Source organism: Durio zibethinus, chromosome 16, assembly GCF_047325235.1.
Source record: "Durio zibethinus cultivar Kanyao isolate XHJ-2024 chromosome 16, ASM4732523v1, whole genome shotgun sequence".
Classification (NCBI taxonomy): Eukaryota; Viridiplantae; Streptophyta; class Magnoliopsida; order Malvales; family Malvaceae; genus Durio; species Durio zibethinus.
In genome coordinates, this window is record NC_143177.1 from 25422047 (window position 1) to 25444630 (window position 22584).

The window sequence follows — 22584 nt, forward strand, 5'->3', positions numbered from 1 at the left end:
AAAGAAACCTGTAAAAGTTTTACGATATTTTTCATTAATATCAAGATTTCAATGACTCTTCATGTCTTTCAAAACTGCAGATTCTATGAGATGAAATCATGACAAGCGAATGGATGATGAATCATTAAGGCATCCTGCAGATGCTTTCATTTTATTATAGGTTTTTAAACTTTGTTTTTGATCCTTGAAATGTTATGTTTGGATTAGTATCTGATGTATTCAATCCGTTCAAAATGATAAGTAATTTTTATAAACTTAGCCAATTATATTGATTTCGTACAATTTACCATCATGGATTGCCATGAAGCAACAATCATTTATCTTGTCTATGATAATTTTTGAAGAAAAAAGTTTAGGTAATGATATAGACATCTACTTACAACCTTTTATTAAAGAGTTAAAGCAATTATAGAAAGGAGTTGAAACCTGTAATGTATTAAAAAAAAAAACTTCAATATACGTGTTGTTTTATTATGGATTATCAATGATTTTTTTGCTTATGCAAATTTATCTATTTGGTGCACAAAATGTCATTATGCTTGTCCATGTTATGCTGTATAGACATATTCGAAGTGGTTACATAATGGTAGAAAATTCAATTCTATAGGACATCATCGATGGTTAAATAATAATCATCGATTTAGATTTTAAAAACATCTCTTTGATGAAACGGAAGAGTTAAAGAGATCACCTTTACCAATTAATGGATCTAATATCTTGTCAAAGTTAAAAGATATCAATTTTACATATGAAAAAATGACTCAATTAAAAAAAAGAGTGAGAGAGATCTTTGAAAATGTCTGGCCTCTTGTTACTCAAGTTGGTAATCTTGATGTTCAAAGTGATAAGGAGAAAGATAAAGAAGATGACCCCAATGAGTCAGAGATATAGAAAAAAAATATTTTTAAGTTGTCTTATTATGAATATAATTTATTATGTCATAACTTTGATGTGATGTACATAGAGAATAATGTTTACAAAAATTTTATCGGGATAATTCTTAATGTGAATAAAAGATAAAATGATGACTTAAAGCTTGACCTAGTTGATATGGGGATTTAGCCTAACCTTTATCCGAAATTACTTTCTAATAGCAAATATCGATTATCTCCTACCTGTTTTAGGATTTCTAAAGCTAAAAAAGATGTGTTTTGCAAGGTTTTAAAAAATGTGAAAGTTTCGGATGACTATACGTCAAATATATCGAGATGTGTGAATCTGAAATAACAAAAACTTTTTTCATTGAAGTCACATAATTATCATATCATGATGCAAGACCTATTTCCCCTTACTTTACGTTCATCAATGTCAAAGCTCTCTATGGGAAAGTTATGAATGTGGAAGAGTTTGACAAACTTCAAGATCGAGTCACGATTACTTTATGCCATTTAGAAAAGATTTTTCCTCCAAACTTTTTCATTATTATAATGCAGTTAGCTATCCACATTTCATATGAAGCAAAAGTTGATAAACTAATTTATTATCGATAGATGTATCTTATCGAAAGGTATTATTTGTTAATAGCTTGATAAGGTTGTTAGTGTTGATAATATCACTCTAGTTAAAAATGTATATGATAAATGTTTTATAGCTTAGGTTTTTGGGGATGTTAAAGTCTTATTGTAGCAACAAACGCTATCCAAAAGGTTCTATTACTAAAGATTATTTAGCAGAAGAACATATGACATTTTGTTCTCATTATTTAGAAGATGTTGAAATGAGATTTAATAAACCATCGAGAAATTTAGGTATGCAGCATACTGACTTTGCCTACAATTATCTTTTTGAAAGTTTGGGATAACCAATAGGCAAAGCTGAAATGGTAGAGTTAGATGATAAATCTTGGACACAAACACATCTGTATGTTCTTTTTCATCATGACTCTATTGAATCGTTTTGCATATAAGTTTTCTTGCAAAGAAATTATTCATTCCATTAAGCATAGATTATTGTATTTTTCTTATTGTTAATACTTTATCATGATGCTTTGTAGTGAGTATAAAAATAATTTGAGAGCTCATCCACATTATCGACGATCAAATCCACCCTCGAGAGCTTGATAAGTTGTTCACTGAAAACTTTTATGAATGGTTAGGAGTAACTGTAAGTAATGCCATACTTTTTATTACGAGAAATGTACATAGAATGCTTAGGGTATAAATAAATTAATAACATATATATATATATTTATTCTACCTTTATAGGTTTGTAGTGGACAGCTTGTTAATGAAGAGGTAAAGTGTCTTTCACAAAGGTCGAATAAGATTGTGAAATGATACAAAAGTTTCATCATCAATGGATTTAGATTTCACACAAAATCTCATGAGAGATTTAGAAGTATATAAAATTTAAGAGTTGTTGTTACTTTATCAACTACTAGCTATGCTAGTACTAGGGATACAAACTTTTTAGAGGAAAATATTGACTATTGTGGCATGATTAATGACTTCATTGAGTTAGATTATTATGGTAGGTGGAAAGTTATCTTATTTTGGTATGATTGGGCTAATGTGAATAGTTCAAGGGATATTAAGAAAGATCAGTTTGGATTTGCAATTATGAATTTTTCTCGATTAATTCACATCGGACAACATCTCATCGATGAACCTTATTTTTTTCCTTTCAAGTCAAATAAGTTTTTTATTCTCAAGACTCCAAAGAATTGGGCTGGTTTGTTATTCTTTAAAACATACCTAGAGACTTATTTGATATGGCGTCAGATATCAAAGATGATGTTAAACATGGAACTGAATGTTTTCCTTTTGTTAAATAAAACTTAGATAAAAATATCTTCAGTACCTCTGCTCAGTGGGTTCGTGAAGATGTTAATTAAGGCATTTATGAACCATGATGGATCATTCATATTTTGTAATTCAAGTATTTAAAACATAATGTAATAAATGTTTGTATGTAATTTATGTTGCATTCACTTTTATTTTAATTATTGTATTGTAAGTCATATATTATCTTTTAATTTAATTAAATTGATATGTTCTTTATATATTGTTGGTTATGATTTCTTAACTTCTCAATATCTTTATATATGTTCTTTACATATGTTTTTAATATATTCGCTTTTACGATGCAACTAAGCTATAATGCAGAAGAGCAGATTGAAATGAATAAATATTATAGATATTAGTTCAGAACAGTCTGCGACACTAGTTGATCTTAGCTATGGACTAAATCATTTGAAGGGGAATATACGTATTATTGGTTCTAACTTAGTCACTTCTAACCTTTCAACTAATATTGGATATGGTAATATAGGAGGTATAGGTTTAGATATATCCCGTCAATTGATTCTTCTCTTAATTTGAATGTAGGTATCATAAACCCCATATTTAGATTTCGATTATAATGATTAAAGTATACGTAATTTACAAATTAATTTTTTATTTTTTGCAGTTAATAACAATGGTCAATGGAGGACCAAAACCATACAACTTTGAAGGAATTGTTTGCATTACCTACGAATAAGTGCATTGTAATGTCTGTAAACTCTGATAGGCAACCAATTAGTGAAGAGTCTCAACTGTTGGCTGAATTTCTAGGCATGATTGCTTGTAATGGCATGAAATTGCCTATTCATTATGAAACATGGAATAAAGTTTCAACCGAAGTTAAGGCTGATGCTTTAAACTTTATTGAGGTATTAGTATAATTAATTACATATAAAAAAATTAATTATTTTAAATTTAGCTTATTGATTAAAACTTTTTTTTGTATTATTACAGTCAAGATTTGTACTTGAAATACCAACTTCATTTATGCTTAAGTTATTGGGAAAGAAATGGAAATACTATAAGCATAATTTGAAGAAAAAATATTTTGATCGAAATAGTACTGTAGAGGCCACAATTAAAAATATACCACGTAATGTGATTAGGTGGCAATATGAACAATTAGTTAGATTTTGATTTTCAAGAAAATGAGAGGTACTAATTTATAACTTTGGTACTAGTTTTAATAATAAAAGTGTTTTATGATTTAAGTTGATAATATTTGTATTTTTACTATATACGCAATTATTTTTTATGACAAAAAATAGAACAAATTGGGATTGACAATAGAAAGCAACAGAAATATAGCCACACAAGTAGATTAAAAAGTTTTGTAAGAAAGCAAAAAAAAAATAGTAAGTTTATGATATTAAATTTTTTCAAATGATTGAACTTGGTTTATATTGTTGATATATGTGTCATAATTTGCAATTTATGTTTGTTTACAACTTTTTGTGCTATTACAAGGTAAAAATGCAAATTTTTAGTTATTGTTCGATTTTAATAGTTTTGATAGTTTCAATACCTAATATTAAACTTATCCAAATTATTGAATTTTGTTTTCACAGTTGATATGCATGAAAAAGTTATTGTTTACGTCTATTTAGGATTTTTTATGCCATTAATAAGTAATAATACAAAATTACTGTTATTGTTCTATTTTAATAGTTTGGATAGCTTGAATACATGATATTAAACTTGTTCAAATGATTGAACTTAGTTTTCACAGTTGATATGTGTGAAAAAATTATTGTTTACGTCTATTTAGGACTATTTTTGCCTTTAAAACGTAAAAATACAAATTTGCTATTATTATTCTATTTTAATAGTTTGGATGGCTTCAATACATGATATTAAACTTTTTCAAATGATTGAACTTGGTTTTCGCAGTTGATATATGTAAAAAAGTTACTGTTTACTTCTGATTAGGATTTTTCGGGCCGTTAAAAGGTAAAAATACAAATTGGCTGTTATTATTTTGTTTTAGTAGTTTAGATAGCTTCAATACATGCTATTAAACTTTTTTAAATGATTGAACTTGGTTTTCACAATTGATATATATGATAAAGTTACTGTTTATCTTTGTTTAGGACTTTTTTTGCCTTTCAAAGACAAAAATACAAAGTTGTTGTTATTTACTATGTTTTAATAGTTTGGATAGTTTCAATACATGATATTAAACTTATCCAAATGATTGAATTTGGTTTCTATGAATGATATGTGTGAAAGGTTAAATGCTTTTATTGTTTACATTTCTTTAAGACTTTTGTGCTATTTAAAGGTAAAAATATAATTTTACAATTATATCTCTATTTTAATAATCTATATAGATTAAATACATGATATTGAACTTATTCGAATTTTTGATTAACAGGCTTGATATGAATGAATAAGTTGCGGTTGATATGTATTTAACAATTACATATGTTTTTATATAGGAGATTGAGATAGGTGAAAAAATTAAACGTAACTTTTTCAATTAACCCATACAAAAAAATACGGATCTTACCTGAATGTCGAAACACAAGAAATTGTGGTAATTTGTTATGTATGTTGTATACAAAAAGTAAATATTGACTATTTTAAACATATTATAAATTAATTATTAAACTTGATAGTTTTATCTGATTAATTTACAGGAGAAAGTGAAAGAGAAAATAACCATTGAGATTGAAGTTGCATCTAATAGTTTTGTCAACATACAAGAATTAAAAAAAATTAGATTTTCACATAAGTTGCTAGAAAAGAAAAACATGGACTGGTCTAAGGCCTTGGATTGGGTCCAACACCATCTAACTACTATAGATGTAGTTTTTAGCAATTTACATTCTCGATAAGTCAGTTTTCACGAGATACATATTAAGAGAGGAGTTACAAATTATGCAACAACGTTTTCAATAAATGAAAGTAGAAAGAGAACATAAGCGTACTAAAATTGAAGAAGAACGTGCTAGAATGGACCAAGAGTGTGTAAAATTTCTGCAATTGTATGATCGATTTGATACTCTTATGAATTTTGTGCAACAACAATTTTCAAGAACTAATCTAAGTAATTTACCAACTCATGTATTATATTTAGTAATTATTTATAAATAATAGGTTATTATTAAGTTTTAAAACTTGTATGATATTATTCAGAAGGTTTTGAATATGCTAGTGACCAAGGTAGAAAAAATTCTTCATCAAATGGTAGTATTCCAAATCTATGTAGTCATCAATTTTATATATTTTAAATTTTTTGGTTAAGGTACTAAAGTAATTTGAATGTTATAGCATGTATTATTAAACTTTATGTTACATGAATATTTGAATAAATTATGTATTTATAATATTCAGTTTATGAATTGAAGTTCGTTTTTATTTCTTTTAACATTTTTATTTAGTGATAATAATAAATATAAGAATAAAATTTTTAAAAAAACTAAATTTCTTAATTTCGGGGCGTTTATTTTAAAAAACGTCACTAAATTCAAATTTTTATGGTATTTGTATAAAAAAAAACATTGCTATATTAGTGACGTTTTTTTATACAAATGCCGCTAATTTAGAGGCGTTTGTATCATTAAACGCTACTTTATTAAGAGGTATTTTTCTTATACAAATATCATTAATTTAGCGGCTATTGTCCTTATAAATGTCGCTCAATAGAGCGACGTTTAATTATACAAACGCCTATAAATTAGTAACATTTTTTTAATACAAATGTCACTAAATTAACAATAATTGTGCTTGCAAATGCCATTAAATTAACGACGTTTCTTATAAAACACTACTATTTTTTTTCAACGTGGGTATAATCAATATTTTTAGTGACGTTTTTGATAAATATCATGAATATTTTAATGACATTTATAAACATCGCTAAATCTTTAAAAAAAATCATTAAAGACCTAAACTCATGTAGTAATGATTATTATAGTGTTAATAATCTAAATCAATCGAATGATGACATATATAGATATATATCCAGCTGACCCAAGAAGAAGAAGATGATTGAGCCAAATTCTCTCTCGTGTAAAAAAATGATATACAGACATATTGCAAATATATATATATATATATATATATAGTAGGACTAGTATTAATTTCTTCTTTCATTCTTCAGGCAGAGCCAGGCGCCATTTCATGGTTTATACTTTTAACTATGATTCTAAGATATTCTATATATGCTTTCTTTTTTAACAAATGAAGACATGTGTAATTAAGCATGCTCGCATACATATTAAGAATCAAAGTCTAAATTCATATATATTCTTGTTAACCCAAAAAAAAAAAAAAAAAAACTAGATGATCATCAGCATATTACATTACAGTACTGACAAATTAAAGCCCCAGTCCCAAGCGTCCAAATAATACATATGTACTTCGCAAAATCCCAATTCCTTCTTTGAATGGAAGAGTTAAATTTTTATAATTTTTTTAAAAAATTCAGAATAAATAAATTATTTAATTTTTTAAATCAAAATAAAATATATTATATTTTATAATTTAAAAATAATAATTGTAAATCCTACATTTAAAATAATCTCATAAAACATCATCGATCGAACTTGCACCAAAATATTTATATTTGAGAGAAGGATGGCAATTGAACCAATCTTTGTCGGTAAATTTTTACATTTTGAAACCAGAAAAGATATGATTGTGTTGTGTCCTCGATATATAGTTGGGGGTTGGTTTCCACTATTTATGACGGCAACCCTTTCAGAATATTTATCTTTTTAGAAGCATATTCCTTGGAAACAAATATATTAAGTGGGTGCCTCACTCACTCCTAATAAGTTATTATTTTTCCATGAATAAGAATCGGATGTTAATCAGGAAATTAATTTCCTGAAGACCCCATTGAGTTGACATGATGCATTACTTTTTTTTTTTTTTTTTCAAGTAGCAGGATCAGAAGAAAGAAGTTCCAGCATCCTGTTAAACTTAATTTGCGACCTAGTTCATTAACTATTCTATTATTTTACCCAAGATTTTTTTGCACTCGGAGGCTGCTGCACCAATACAAATGCCTTCAAAACCAACATTTCAAACTTTGCAAAATGCATGTCAAATTCCAAACCCAAGAACAGAAAATATTAAACACATAGTTAGTAGATGATTAGGCCTTAGCACATAATATATATATATATATATATATAGATTAATAAAGATACAACACATAGAGAGATTAGCATCTAATTAAATAGTAAGTACAATTTGCAAATAGAGAGGGGGAAAACCCCATGAATGTAGAAAGAATTATATCAGTAGCATAGCTCACATGGAAACTAAAAAAGTTATTTTCATTTAATAGTATCAGCACTACAATACCTTCCCCAGATGATATTTTTTCACCTCCAATCAACACTATATAAAAAAAGAAAAAGATAATCAGCATATAAAATTTTAGTATTAATTAGCATAACAAACGTGTTCGGCATAATAGTAATAGTAAAAACAAAAAACAAAAGAACAAAAAGCAAAACCAACCACTTCCACTCCTCATGTCCTCTCTGGCTCTCTCTCTCTCAAAAAGCTGACGGAGAGTTTTGGCTGTTAATTACATTTTTCTTTCAGTAAGAAAGAAACTTAACTGACAACCTGCAAGAAACAAAATCTCTTGTATCTGTATTAGAGTTGTTCAAGGCAAAACCGACTTGGGTTTTTGTTTATCTCTCTCACTTGTGCTTTGGTTTGGTTCAACGGGGTATGTATATATGTATGTATGATAAAGATTTTTACTTTGGGTTTAGTTTGTTCTTGGTGGTAGATGATCCTGTGATCGATGTTTAACTTGACCCCACCTTTGGGATTTTTTTTTTTTTTGCAGTGATTAATTTAAAATTTCTTTGTCTGTTTTTACATCATTCATTTATGCCTTTTTTTTTTTTTTGGATTACGTGTATGACCTATCTCTGGAGATGGTCTACCCTTCATTTAATTGCGGGGTGTTTGCCAAGTGTTTGTTCATTTTTGGTATATATTGAGCATGTTTGCACCAAATTGGGTTTAGAGTTCAACTACTTAATATGAGCTTTTAATTTATTGTAGTTTTGGCTCCTTTTCAACGTTTGAGATCCTCTCAATTCCAAGTTGCTGAATTTCCGTTAGATATTGAATTTTGCCGTGTCTTTCTTTGTTTTACATCGGGACCAATAGATTCTGGTTTTAGTTCATTTTCAGGATTTTGTTGGTAGTTTCCAATTCTCAGTCGGTTTGTTTATGGATTTCAATTGAAGATTAGATTTGAACAATTGGGTTAGGACCTGTAAAATAATATTGGTACGGTTTAGGATTTTGAAGTTGAGTTCTGTGGGCATCAATCCAGCGGATGCTGAGAAAGTTTTAAGTAATTAGTGTTAGCTAGAGAATTATATTGATTCAGCATGGAAATGGCATTGGAGATTGATGAAGATAGTGACAACAACAAGGGAAGCATGTGGGATTTGGATCAGAAGCTTGATCAGCCAATGGATGAGGAGGCTGGGAGGCTTAGAAACATGTACAGGGAGAAGGTATGCTTCAATTGTTATTTCCTATTTTGAGCTCCTCTCTCTTCATGTCTTTCTTTTCTAGATACAAGATTTCTTTTGCAGTTAATTGAAATAAAGTAGCTCTTGATTCATGTTAATGAAACATTACCTTATTAGGGGAACTGATTTAAAAGCCCTTCCTTTGCATCATATTGAAACTTCCAAAGGGCATGGAGTTCTTTAAATATATCTCTGCCTCATTTTCACCGTTTAGATATCAGGGTAATTTGGCTTCAGGCTCGCATTCTGTTGGTAGTACTATCACTCTATCAGTCTGCTATACGTTTCAAGTGGTCTGAGATGAGATAAATGCAATATAGTGTGTATGAAACCCAATTTTCATTAAATAAATGGATTTTGACGATATTATAGTTCTTTTGTTATTTGGATCAGTTGTAGTTTCTGATACAGTTTCAATTCCTATAGAAATCCTCCGCGATATTGCTTCTGCGGCTTGCTTTCCAAAGTCTTGGAGTGGTTTATGGTGACTTGGGCACTTCTCCCTTATATGTTTTCTACAATACATTTCCTGGTAAAATTGAAGATCCAGAGGATGTTGTTGGAGCTCTTTCGTTGATTGTATACTCCCTTACTCTTATACCACTCCTCAAGTATGTGTTTATTGTATGTAAAGCTAATGACAATGGTCAAGGTGAGCTAATATCAGTGAATGAGGATACTTATGTTATAATTTAATCTGGGACATGATTTTGATAAGGAAATGCTTCTTAATGCATCACTGGATGCAGAATCATAGGCTTGAATACTTATTTTCTTTTTTATCAAAGTGCACTCCAATGATACTAACACTAGTATATGTCTTATCTTTAAATATAGATAATGCATTTTTTTTTCTGATGTTCATGAGGCACCGTTAGAATGACATTCACCCTATTTGTCATGCAGGTGGAACATTTGCTCTATATTCGTTGCTTTGTAGACATGCAAAAATAAAAACCATTCCAAATCAACACAGGACTGATGAGGAGCTAACAACTTACAGCTGTTCTACATTTCATGAAAAATCATTTGCTGCTAAAACAAAGAGATGGTTGGAGAGACATGTATCCAGGAAGAATGCACTTCTTATTCTTGTCCTGGTAGGTACATGCATGGTTATCGGTGATGGAATACTCACTCCAGCAATATCAGGTATTTTGCTTATATATCTTGTGCTTGAACTCCAAGGATTAGATAAAAGGATCACGCTGCTTGACCAATCTTCATTAGCTTCTTCCCATTTGTTTTATGCTTAAGTGTAATTAGAAAAAAAAAAATTCACACGTACATACATGCAGGTACTTGATAAATGTGTGCTTCTTCTGTGACCCTGATATTATCAGAAAGTCAAGGAATTTTAGTTACCGAATTATTTTAGCTGTTCAATTTTCTTCATTGTTAGCATGAAGACCTTCCCATACTCTGAAATCTGAATTAGGCTTGTCCAATGATCAAAACCCTTTAGCTGAAAAATTTACTTATCCACTTGATTTATTACTGATTAAAGGAACCAATTAGAGATTAGAAGGAAGAAATATATTTCAAAATTTTAGTCTACCAATGTCTCCATCATTGTTGATATCTAAAACTTTGTACACAGGATAGGCGTCCTTTTGTATGTACATATGACCATCTGCTGGAGTGAAAATGACTTGGAGTCTCTTATCTGCTATGCTCCTAACAAAGGATTGTATTTAAAATCCAGGGCTAGCTCATATTCTAATAAAATCTTATTTTTAAATGCAGATTGCAAAAAGCCAATGAAGGAGTCCTATTTTTATACTGATAAGTATCACATTATACATTTGACATGAGCAAGTTGTTCATAGAGAATCATGAGTTTGGGCAGGCACCTACAAACTCATCCTCACTTTTGCTATCATAATTCTTTCAAATTGCCATTTTTCCACCAAATTTGGAAAAATTGCATCTATACCTATGGCTAAATCCAAACACTTTGAAGACTTGCTTAGTGAAGCTACCACACCTATTAAACCTGCGAAAAAGTATATATTCCAGCTTCATTAACTGTCTGATTGAAATGACAGAGCCTTTGCCATTTATTGCCAGTGCTTTTTTATCAGTATTAAGCCTTTACCAATTTTACTTATCACATGGAAATTGTGTAATATATCATTGATTTGCTAATATCAGTACACTTCTTTTACGACTTCCTGAGTGATGTCTGATATCTTTGGCAGTTCTTTCAGCAGCTGGAGGCATCAAAGTAGACCATCCACGCATGAGCAATGGTATCTCCATACTGTTCCTTAGCCATTATTCATTCTTTTCCGCCTCAAGTTTAAGCTCTTTCTATAATGTTTGGCCACCTTTCTATAAGATCTGTGCTTCTTATTTTCTTTTTCCATTATGCAGATGTTGTTGTGGTTGTCGCTGTTGTAATTTTAGTCGGTTTGTTTAGCATGCAACACTATGGTACAGATCGAGTTAGCTGGCTCTTTGCACCGATTGTGCTCCTTTGGTTTCTTGTAATTGGAGGCATTGGCATATTTAATATTTGGAAATATGATCGCAGTGTCTTGAGAGCATTTTCACCTGTCCACATATACCGATATTTTAAGAGGGGAGGGAGAGATGGATGGACCTCCCTTGGGGGTATTATGCTTAGTATCACAGGTAAACTTAATATCAATTTGATATCCCAACTATTTTCTTTAAGTTACCAAATTTAAGGTTTACTAAACTTGCACTGAAACTGTTGTCATGATTTTGGTGACTGATGAATCTTCACAGGTACTGAGGCACTTTTTGCAGATCTAGGCCATTTTCCAGTTTCATCCGTGCAGATTGCTTTTACTGTAGTTGTATTTCCTTGCCTTCTCCTAGCTTATTCTGGACAAGCTGCCTACCTCATGAATAACAGGGACCATGTGGTTGATGCATTTTATCGCTCTATCCCGGGTTTGTTCTTATATCTATTTTATGGTCATTATAATCCTGTCTGTTATGCAATGATGTCATTGTAGCCTTACTCCTGTTCAAGTGCAAGCTTCTCCTTGTATATCTTCTCTGTCTTTTTCTCTCAAATGCTGTTGGTACTTGATTGTCCCATTTAATGTGGCAAGTGTATAGTTCCAGATTCTAATTATTTGTTATCATGCAGATAGCATATATTGGCCTGTTTTTGTTATTGCTACTGCTGCTGCTATAGTTGCAAGTCAGGCCACCATATCAGCAACCTTTTCAATTATCAAGCAAGCCCTTGCACTTGGTTGTTTTCCCCGAGTGAAGGTTGTGCATACATCAAAGAAGTTCCTCGGCCAGATATATGTTCCAGATATTAATTGGATCCTTATGGTCCTTTGCATTGCTGTTACTGCTGGATTCAAGAACCAAAACCAAATTGGAAATGCTTATGGTAAGTATGTACATTCATAATTTTATCAAAGTTTCTTAATGCATCTTCTTCTATTGTCCACTGAGAAACACTGCATTCCAAAATATGTATAATTCAACAAGATTTGGAGTAGAAAATTTTCTTCACGTGCGTGTGTCTGTTCATTGTAGCTGAGTAAAAAGTTATGTTGCTGCAGGGACGGCTGTGGTGATCGTCATGTTGGTAACCACGTTACTTATGACTTTAATCATGATTTTGGTCTGGCGCTGTCATTGGATTCTTGTCCTCCTCTTCACTGGCTTGTCCTTGGTTGTAGAGTGCACATACTTTTCTGCTGTACTCTTCAAGGTTGATCAAGGTGGGTGGGTTCCCCTTGTTATTGCAGCAGCCTTTCTGCTCATCATGTATGTTTGGCATTATGGTACAGTGAAGCGATATGAGTTTGAGATGCATAGTAAGGTTTCAATGGCATGGATTCTTGGGCTTGGCCCTAGTTTAGGACTAGTCCGGGTTCCTGGAATTGGACTAGTGTACACTGAGCTAGCAAGTGGCGTGCCCCACATATTTTCCCACTTCATCACTAACCTACCTGCCATCCATTCTGTTGTTGTTTTTGTGTGTGTGAAGTACCTTCCCGTTTACACTGTTCCAGAAGAAGAAAGGTTCCTTGTAAAGCGGATTGGACCAAAGAGTTTTCACATGTTTCGTTGCGTTGCTAGGTATGGGTACAAAGACCTTCATAAGAAAGATGATGATTTTGAGAAAAAGCTGTTTGACAGCTTGTTCTTGTTTGTCCGGCTTGAGTCAATGATGGAAGGGTGTTCAGATTCAGATGAATATAGCTGCTTGTTTGGCCAGCAAAGTGAGCGGTCAAGAGAATGTCTGTTGAATAGTAATAATAGTACTGGCAACACGACTTCGTCAAACATTGATAGCACAAATTTTTCAACTGTGGATTCAATTGTGCCTGTGAGGTCTCCGATGCATGCAAATTTTACAGTCAGATCATCTGGGCAAGTAAGCAGCCAGACGGAGACTCATGAGTTGGAATTTTTGAATAGCTCTAGGGATGCTGGGGTGGTGCACATTCTGGGAAACACTGTGGTGAGGGCAAGAAGGGATGCTAGATTTTACAAGAAAATAGCTATTGATTATGTATACGCATTTCTTAGGAAGATATGTAGGGAAAATAGTGTGATTTTTAATGTTCCTCATGAGAGTCTTTTGAACGTAGGACAGATTTTTTATGTGTAAGGATATTGCTCATATTATAAAATAAAAAGAGTAAATTACTTTTTGTTTTATTATTATTATTGTTGCCACTTTTTAGCAGCGCAGGGGTAATTGTAATGTTATGTATGGTGGAAATCCTCAACAGCAGGGCCGGCAGTGGCACCAAACCAAATTCTTACACCAAATCACACGACATTATTAACTTAATTTGGGGAAGCAGGTTTTTATAATAATATTGCATAAAATAAAACTTGTAGAAACCTTTTTTCAGCTAATTGTATTTGGAGGTGCCTTAAACTTACCAGAATATCTATCTACTGTGTGCAAGCAAGCAAGCAAGCACCACTGACAAACCAAAAACACTCTGTATTAACTTGGGTCACAAGCACCAAAACAGAGTTTGTATCCACTATTGACACATATAATAGCTTTACATATAAAACAGATTTTTTGAGTCTTACAAAAAACAATCATTATCTCACCCTCTCAATCGGAGCTCCTCCTCCCTTGCCCATATAACACACACATCGTTTATGGAGTAAAAGAAAATAAACTACCATATATCATTGACGAGGGCATCAAAATAAGGGACTCATTGAGAGCCATCACTTGGGTACTTGGTTCTGCGGCTGATGACCATGTGGTTTTGTCTGGCATGCTGAGGACATGATACGTAAGCGTCTAGCAATCTCTGTGAATGATGGTCGAAGCACAGGATCAGGAGCCCAGCACTGCTCCATTAGTAACTTCCATTCAGGGTCACAGTAGCTTGGAACAGGTGGCCTCAATGTATTGCTAACAATGCCCCCTGCATGGTGATGAGGTATTCAATTCACCATGGATGGGCAGGAACATGCATTCAGATAAACTGCTAATGCTATAGTTTACATAAAACTGAAAACAGACATAGTAAATGGATGTGAAGTGAACAAAGTAGGAACTCTATCAGTATGAGAAATATTTGAATTTTAACAGGCAAGAATTTCATGAAAAAAAATATAAAAATTCAAACAAGCAACTATATCCGGAAAACAATGGTAAGGTAAGAGACCCTTCAGCAGAACTTAATATGGAAAACTAATGGGACAAGCAGTCTGGCACACTGCCCATCTCACAAAGTACAAGCACATTTAACATAAAAGAAAGAGCAAGTGAGAGATTTCATACCTATTATTCCTCCGTAATGCATATTAGCATAGGGTTCCTCACCAGTTAGAATCTCCCATAGGACAATGCCAAATGAGAACACATCAACCTGCAAATGACAAAATCCCAGGTAACCAATACTTTCATAAAGGCCATTTGTGCTTTGCTTAGGTGGTCATGGGGAAGAAACCTAGATTGAGCCACAGAGCTATCTTGTACTTCTATAAGTTTGAAAAAACCAACAAGTCATAACATCCCATTTCGCTACAAACACGTAACTTGAGCCAGTAAATTCCCACTTCACTATATAGACAATGAAGAGTAGATAACTTGCTTAAAACAAACTTATGCATAAAAACCTCCAAAAAAATGTGAGAAACAGAATTACTGAGAGGTGATCCCTACTCTTAAGCATATTAATATGTTTCCAGCATGTGCTGGATTGCCGTAAAGCTAGATATGAACTAAGATCTAAACAAACTTCATCCAAGTTAAAAACATAATCGTCTTACCTTTTCAGAAACCCTACTACTGCTACCATTCAACAGCTCTGGGGCCATCCATGGAAGAGTTCCCCTCACACCACCAGTAACCAAGGTATTCCTTTTTATCTTTGACAACCCAAAGTCCCCAACCTTCACAGACAAGATCATCTTTATTTAAACTTTGGAAATCAACATCTAACTACCAAACAAGAACAAAGGGATGGGTAATTGGAAAAGCCACAGAAACCATAAACTTACAAATTTATATATATAAAAAAAAAATTCAAGCAAATTACCTTGCAAATTGGTCGTACGGAGTCTTTCAAGTTGACAAGCAAGTTGTCACATTTTAAATCAAAATGCACAATGTTCTTTGAATGTAAATATTCCATCCCAAATGCTGCATCCATGGCAATAATAAGCCGCTTATGACAATCAAGTAGCCTGGGCAGTTAAAAAACTTATAAGGTCAAGAAATGAATAAAAGAGGAAATTCTATGGGTGATGAAAGAAGTACATTCTACGAATAATGGTAAATAAAAATATTACCCATCTTTGTTAAGCAAAACATGTCTAAGAGAGCCATTCACCATGTATTCTGTGACAGTGGCTAGTGTTCCTCCAGGTCCATCATGCACCACGCCATAAAATGCCACAACATTGGGATGGTGAAGCTTTGAAAGAATGTCAGCTTCACGCCAGAACTCCACAGTCTGAAAAATATTTAGTGCTGGTTGTTATTGATGGCATGAGATGAAGTATAGAAAATATCAATCTCCATTGATAATGCACAAAATGCCAAGAAACAACAGGCAAAGCAATGCACCAAGGAAGGAAACCATCCAGCCTAGCAATAGACACATCCCTGCAATCAGGAATTGAGAAAATGCAAGCCTTGATGGTCATTAATCTTCAGGAAAATCACGTCAGCTAAAAACCCCAGGTTTGGGATTGCAAGATTGCAAGTCCATCTGACTCTCTATATGCTTCCTCATCAAATATCTTGGATGGAGAACTCACCAATCTTTCTTGCTCGGATGAACGACCAGTGAAACAGCTCTTTTTTATCCGCTTGATGGCAACATCTGTTCCCCTCCATTTTCCATTGTAGACAGTCCCAAATGTACCAGAACCCAGCTCCCCAAGCTCTTCCAGATCTTCATTTTTAATGATCTGCCATGGCATTTGATGAAATCAACCAACATGGGAGTTTAAAATAGTGACTACATTAGTTGAACAATCTTGGGACAAGAGGCAAAAAACGACAGCATGGTGAACAACATTTTTCACTGGACCTCTATTAAATTGACCAGCATAAATTGAGATGAGGAGGTGATAGAAGCAGATATCAAAGAGGTGAGTACTGTCTGAGGTGATGTACAATGTTTTTTATCCTAAATGACATGCCTATAATCAGTGTTTCAACTAGGAAGTAGGGAGCAATCATGACTGGCTGCATTGGTGCCACTGGAAATGAGGTTCCAGAAAATGGTGGTGATAGCTGACTGTAGTTGGAATGTATGCTACTGACCAAACAAAAGCTTCTATTGAAGACATAAGCATAAGCATATATGAATAAAATCTGGCTAATCTTCATTACAGTAGGAAATTTTAGGAAAAAAAAAGGCAAATGCACATTCATCAACTCTTTGTGTATGGAGATATCTGTAGATAACAGAGGATGCAAGAAATACCTGCAATGTACTGATATCAAAATCTCCAAGGGAAAGATCCAAAAGAGGTAGACAAGTATTCAAAATATCCAATTTCCCATCCTTGAAAATATAGAAAAATTAGAAAACAAGGTAAAATGCAAGCATTATCTTCACAAGCCGAGGAATTTTAATCAAAATCAACTGGCACTAGTACCTCATACTCTGATTCAGGTACTTTGTGGTTTGCCCCATCTCGTCCACTTTCATCACCCTTGTGTGGAGACTTCTTGTAATCTGAACCTAAACCCAAGTTGCTAGCAGCAGTAACAGTAATTGACTCCTGCCTGATCTCCTCACCAAAATAGACCTCTGGCTTAATATGACCTAAGGTAATTGCACCAGCAGATTTCAAAGGTGGATAGCTGTAATCGATTGGAGCCCCACCTCCAATATTTGTAAGCGGAGATGAGAAACCCAGATGGTCCTGATCCATGAGGGAAACATCCTTTCTAACAAACTCGTCTTGAGCCAAATTACGAAAGTATGACCAACGCTTAGGCTCATGATTCTCCATGTTTAAGCTCAATCCAGCTCCATCACCAGGGAATGGACTGATACCATAGAGGTTCTGGGATATTCTTACTTTTGAGAATATATCAGACAAAAGATCACGAGGAAACCGATCGTTAATATCAATAAGTATGTCTCCATGCCGTGAGGCGCCAATGGAAGCTGCGGGCTCTACATTGGAAGTAGCTTTAATTGGGTTCTCTGCCCATACCAAATGTTGTTCACGCCCCTTAACATGATTTCCTTCATCCTTCTCAATTCGTTCAAAATCAGATGGCTTCAAAGAAGGAACTTCAAGGTGCTTAACAGAAGTTGTTTGACTTACTGAGGGATGATTTAACCCAGGTGCTTCTTCACCAACACCGCTCTCAACTGTGACTTGTTTAAATTCAGATTTCTGCTTAGTTGACTCAAGCCCCTTCTCAGGAATATTGGAGGTGATTTTATTGGCAAAGTCTTTGTACTTTTCAAATTGTGCAAGCCCATCCATAACAGTCTGAGGATTTTTAGACAGTGGATTTGCAGAAGTGACAGACTGATCAGCTTGGGGGGGCAAATTCCCATCATGAATTTTGTCAACTGATTCTGAAATTGGTTGGGAAGAATCAGAACTTGCTTGAGTCATTAGAAACTGAGACCCAAAAGAATCATCGGACTTTGATAAACGGTTCATTTCTGCCTGCTCCCTAGGGATTCTCTCTGAATGAAAAACTCGTTGAGGAATTACAGATGGCTCAAGGTGGCCGAAGTCATTTGGATCAGCCTCAGAACCATCACCTCCAGATGTAAAGGGCCCACCAGCTGTGTAAAACTGCCCATCTTCAACGTTCTTTCTCCCTTCATTTACGACTTCAGAGGCCACCAAATGCTGCACAGCTTCCTGAGTCTTTTTGAAATTTTTTGCAGGCAAAAAAGGTGAGCCAATGTCTGGCACTGAAATGGTAACAGATACTTCCTTTTTAGAAATATGATTTGGAACAGAACTGTCATATGCATTTGAAGGGACACTGTACTCTCTCTCTGACATCCGAGTTTTTTCAGTTTCATTGATCTTTGGGAGAGATGTATCTCTTTTCATTTTTGGCTCCTTTGTTGGCAGAGCTTTGTCTAGGGATCGAATTTTTTCAGGTTCAGTTATTTTTGGGGCTGAGCTATCTCTTTTTAGTTTCACCTCTTTTATAGATACTTCTGAACCTTGCACTTGAAAGCCCATATACATCTTCTCTTCGGCTACACCTGCCTGGGGTGTAACATGCCCTTGGAATGGCGTTGATACTAAATTTTCTCCGGGCATTACATGGGTAGAGGGTTGGGAACCATAACCATATTGCAATGGCCCAGTCAAAGGAACATTACTCTTCCTATTTACCTGGGGAGCAGAGGACAGCTGCTGGCTAGCTTCTCCATGACGCACTTTTTGTTCCAAGTATGGCTGTGAACTAGATTCATAAGTGCTAGATGGACTTGCCAATACTGGTTGAGAAGATTGAAGGGTTGGTGAAGGTGCATGAGAAGATTGGACCATTGGTGAAGGTGCATGAAAAGATTGGACCATTGGTGACGGTGCATTATCTGTCAAAGAAGCGGCACTAGTAGCAGCTGCTTCAGTCACAGTCCGATCAGCCTCCCTTACAACATTCAAACCAAGTAAGTCATCTGAATTGTTCTCTGGCACACTTGCCGCAATTGAGTTTTTTCTTGATCCTAAGTCCATGCCATTCAAGGCTACAACATATTGTATCTCAGAACCATCCTCTACGCTTCCCAAACCATACTGAGAATCCTCTAGATCACTGCTAGAGAAAAGGAATATCCTGGGTTTCTGGGATCCTCCATCTTCTAGCACATTACATTCCTCCATCATGTTTTGCAGATCCTCATCACAAGATACAGAAACCAAAGCATCTAGATCCTCTCCAGGCAACTGATACTTTATTGTATGGGCTTGGTTGTAAATTGCTAAGGTTAGCTCAACAAGCTCTTGCCAGGAAATATCCCAGCTTAATCGGATGATACGTGTTTCTCCCCCAACATATCTAAGTTTCCCATCACTGGGACGTGGTAAAACTGTACCACCATAGCTGCAGAGGAACTTTACCTTAGTTGATGAGCTGAGAGAAGCACTTGAAGACTCATAACCTTTATGCCCCCGACTACTGTCATTTCTTGAAGAGGATTTAGCTACAGATCGCATGGAATCATAATAGCTTTTGTCTTCATGTACAGAAGGGGTCTTTCTCTCAAACTCCTGGGGACAGGACTTTTCTACCGTGTTAAGCATAGAGATATCAGAGCCACTTTCAGAACCTGTATGAGAAATTCCCAGAATGCCCTTTAGATCCATATAGACAGGTCCACTGTTAGGATCACCATAAGCATTCTGAAAAAAAAGCTGCCTGTGATTTACCCTTTCCCGCATAAATTCCAGAGAAAATTCCTCACCTGTCTGAATGGAGTAATTCAGCACTGGCCTAGCTCCCACAGACGTATTATAATCAGGAGGTCGGATGTTAGTATTAATATTACTAGATGGATCTTGGAAAAATCTTTGATTTGCTGATACAAGAGTCTCATTTCTTGCTTCCATATTATTGTATTGAACTTGTTCATAGTTCTTCTGTTGATCCATTATGCCTTCTCCTAGATTTCTCTCCATTTAGATAAATTTTTCCAGGAAAATAAACCAAGGCAACATGCCCTGATTATCACACCAGTGCAATATCAGCACATGCATTCTGCCACAGCCAACAGCAAAGTTCGCTTTCCAAAGACCTTAATCTGAACCTGAAAGATTGTATGGGCATTCACCATTAGTTAAACTAAGCTATCATGAGAAAAGTACACAACTCAATGCAATCTTTAGAAATTTAACAACATCATGCAGGGAAAAAAAAACTTCCTCCATTTCATACAGAAGAAATAGCTCTCCCATTTCCATCACAGGATATAATATTATTGATGATGATGATGCTATCTATGGTAAAAAATACCAGCTAGTTAAAGAAACTGTGGAATCAATTTGTTTAAAGCACGATAACCTCACAAGGAATGGTCAATCAACCAAAGCATTTTTATTCATGTACATAAATGAAGTTAAGTGCAAATCCTCTGCCTAGAAACAGCACCAAGATTTGCGATGATAAAAGAATTATTGGACTCATTTTTTGTGAGAGAGTAATTCTGGTACCCGAATCATCCCGTATATTCCGCATAAACACCATAAATTAAAGCTACAACCACATAAGAGAATTTTGTAAAGTTTTTTTTTTTAGTACTTTAACCCATTTCAGTAAAGCTTTAATGCAACTAGAATACGGAATTGAAGCTGTAATATATATTTCATTGAATGGATACATTTTGGGCTTTCTAGGCCAAAGATACACAAAGAAATGAATATCCAAAGCAGTATATATAATGCAAATCTAGAAGCCTAAATATGAACCAAAATGACACTCGAAATTCCAAAACAAACATGAAAAGGTCAAAAGGTAATGGTGTACACCAAAAAAAAAACCCCGAAAAGTGCTAAAATCAATCCCACAAAGCACAATCCCAAAGCAAGACAAATCCAATTCGAATACCCTTTTACTTAAATGCATGATAAAAAAAATTAGTTATAACTTATAAGATTAACTGGTAATATGGAAATTCAATAGCAACAATCTCAGTGCCGTGAGAGTACGCAGCTTCGTCAAACCCACAAGGAAAAACCCATTTAATATTACAAAAAATGGAGCTCAAAATCTATCTCCAATCACTCCAAAACCACTGATCAAACACACTGAAAAAGAGAGAGTGAGACACTAAACGTCGGTATTAATAAACCCCCAAATTCAAAGGAAATATAAAAAAAATCAAAATTAAAATTAGAATCGGAACGATACCCATAAACAGATTAAAGGTAGTAATCACAACTTTAACCAAACAATGATTAATTAAAAAAAAAAGAAAGAAGGATAGTATTACCTGAAAAGAGAAAAGAACGCAAAGAGCAGTGAGGTTTTGCTGAGCAGCAAAGCAGAAGATTATTGACTTCCTCTCTCTACAAATCCGCTCATTTTCAGACAAAAATAGCGAGTTGCAGTCTCTCTTGCACTCTCTGGAATTTTTTTTTAATATATATATATATATTTTAGGTTTAGATTTTATTAAAAACTAATGTAAGTAATTTCAATTTCTCTTTCTAGAACTGAAATTTTGGCCTGTTTTGGAGATGGTAAGGGTTACGTAATCGCAATATTTTCCTTGCTTCTTGTTTTGGTATGCTTGAAATTTAGCAAGCTGTGAGCGCGTATAGAGCACGGAGCAGTCATTGTGCGTGTTCTCCCAGGCGGTGTGGGTCCGGCGCTTGAGACGACGTTTGTGGGTCGGTGGGAAAGAGGCTAGAGTCATTGGTCTAATGCATTCGCCCTTCTTCGCAACCATTTTGCATGCATAGCATAGCGACAACGTCAACAAATTGCATAGTCAATTAATCGTGTAAGAGAAAAAAAGAGCCTATAATTGTTTTAAGATTTTGGGAAGCAAAATGCATGAAACGTAAATTTATTTTGAAAATATCAATAACATTTTTATGCGAGCCTTGGATCTTAACATTTTTTTTTTTTTTAAAGTTAGAATGATGTAGTCATCTCATACATCGTCCCATTCCCTCTCATATCATTTTGCTGTGGCAAGGTTAAATTCTTTATCCAAACTTGGACAAAAAAATAATTGCCTTTTTGCCTCTAAGTCTGGGAATTCTACATTCAAGTTTGAGTTACAAAAGTAACAACTAATTAATTCACAAATCCATAAAATTGTGTGTTAGAAAATTACAAAGCTTAAAGATTAGAA

At 33.9% G+C, this 22584-nt stretch overlaps 2 protein-coding genes across 7 annotated transcripts; one reads left to right on the top strand and one right to left on the bottom strand.

The window, feature by feature from the left end:
• Positions 1-8194: 8194 nt before the first annotated feature.
• Positions 8195-13963, top strand: LOC111298230 (potassium transporter 11-like). 4 transcript variants are annotated; one of them, XM_022893016.2, is made up of 9 exons: positions 8195-8475; positions 8820-9283; positions 9728-9953; positions 10208-10453; positions 11503-11553; positions 11678-11938; positions 12056-12223; positions 12426-12680; positions 12856-13963. In XM_022893016.2, the coding sequence occupies exons 2-9, from the start codon at positions 9155-9157 to the stop codon at positions 13911-13913; spliced, it is 2394 nt and encodes a 797-aa protein (XP_022748751.1). In that variant the 5' UTR covers positions 8195-8475; positions 8820-9154; the 3' UTR covers positions 13914-13963. The 4 variants fall into 4 exon arrangements, with proteins under 4 accessions (XP_022748751.1, XP_089601803.1, XP_089601804.1 ...); XM_089745677.1 differs by having other exon boundaries at positions 8361-8475; positions 8952-9283; XM_089745678.1 differs by lacking the exon at positions 8195-8475 and having other exon boundaries at positions 8780-9283; positions 9728-9985; positions 10180-10453.
• Positions 13964-14238: 275 nt separating this feature from the next.
• LOC111298229 (RAF-like serine/threonine-protein kinase 24) lies at positions 14239-21842 on the bottom strand. Of its 3 annotated transcripts, XM_022893014.2 has the most exons (10): positions 21715-21842; positions 20191-20532; positions 17393-20055; positions 17218-17298; positions 16544-16696; positions 16073-16236; positions 15820-15967; positions 15551-15673; positions 15060-15147; positions 14239-14700 (listed from the first exon to the last, which is right to left on the bottom strand). In XM_022893014.2, exons 2-10 carry the CDS (start codon positions 20402-20404, stop codon positions 14498-14500), a joined length of 3837 nt encoding a protein of 1278 aa, XP_022748749.2. In that variant the 5' UTR covers positions 20405-20532; positions 21715-21842; the 3' UTR covers positions 14239-14497. The 3 variants fall into 3 exon arrangements, with proteins under 3 accessions (XP_022748749.2, XP_022748746.2, XP_022748750.2); XM_022893011.2 differs by having other exon boundaries at positions 17393-20532; XM_022893015.2 differs by having other exon boundaries at positions 14649-14786; positions 17393-20532.
• Between the last annotated feature and the right edge of the window lie 742 nt (positions 21843-22584).

Excerpts from the sequence above, each read along its gene's own strand:
- LOC111298229 (XM_022893011.2), bottom strand. The coding sequence starts at position 20,404 with ATGGAGAGAAATCTAGGAGAAGGCATAATGGATCAACAGAAGAACTAT. Across the intron at positions 15,674-15,819 it reads CCGTACGACCAATTTGCAAG|GTTGGGGACTTTGGGTTGTC; the intron begins GTAATTTGCTTG and ends TTGTCTGTGAAG. Across the intron at positions 14,701-15,059 it reads GCATTACGGAGGAATAATAG|GGGGCATTGTTAGCAATACA; the intron begins GTATGAAATCTC and ends ATCACCATGCAG.
- LOC111298230 (XM_089745678.1), top strand. The coding sequence starts at position 9,155 with ATGGAAATGGCATTGGAGATTGATGAAGATAGTGACAACAACAAGGGA. Across the intron at positions 10,454-11,502 it reads ACTCACTCCAGCAATATCAG|TTCTTTCAGCAGCTGGAGGC; the intron begins GTATTTTGCTTA and ends TATCTTTGGCAG. Across the intron at positions 12,681-12,855 it reads CCAAATTGGAAATGCTTATG|GGACGGCTGTGGTGATCGTC; the intron begins GTAAGTATGTAC and ends ATGTTGCTGCAG.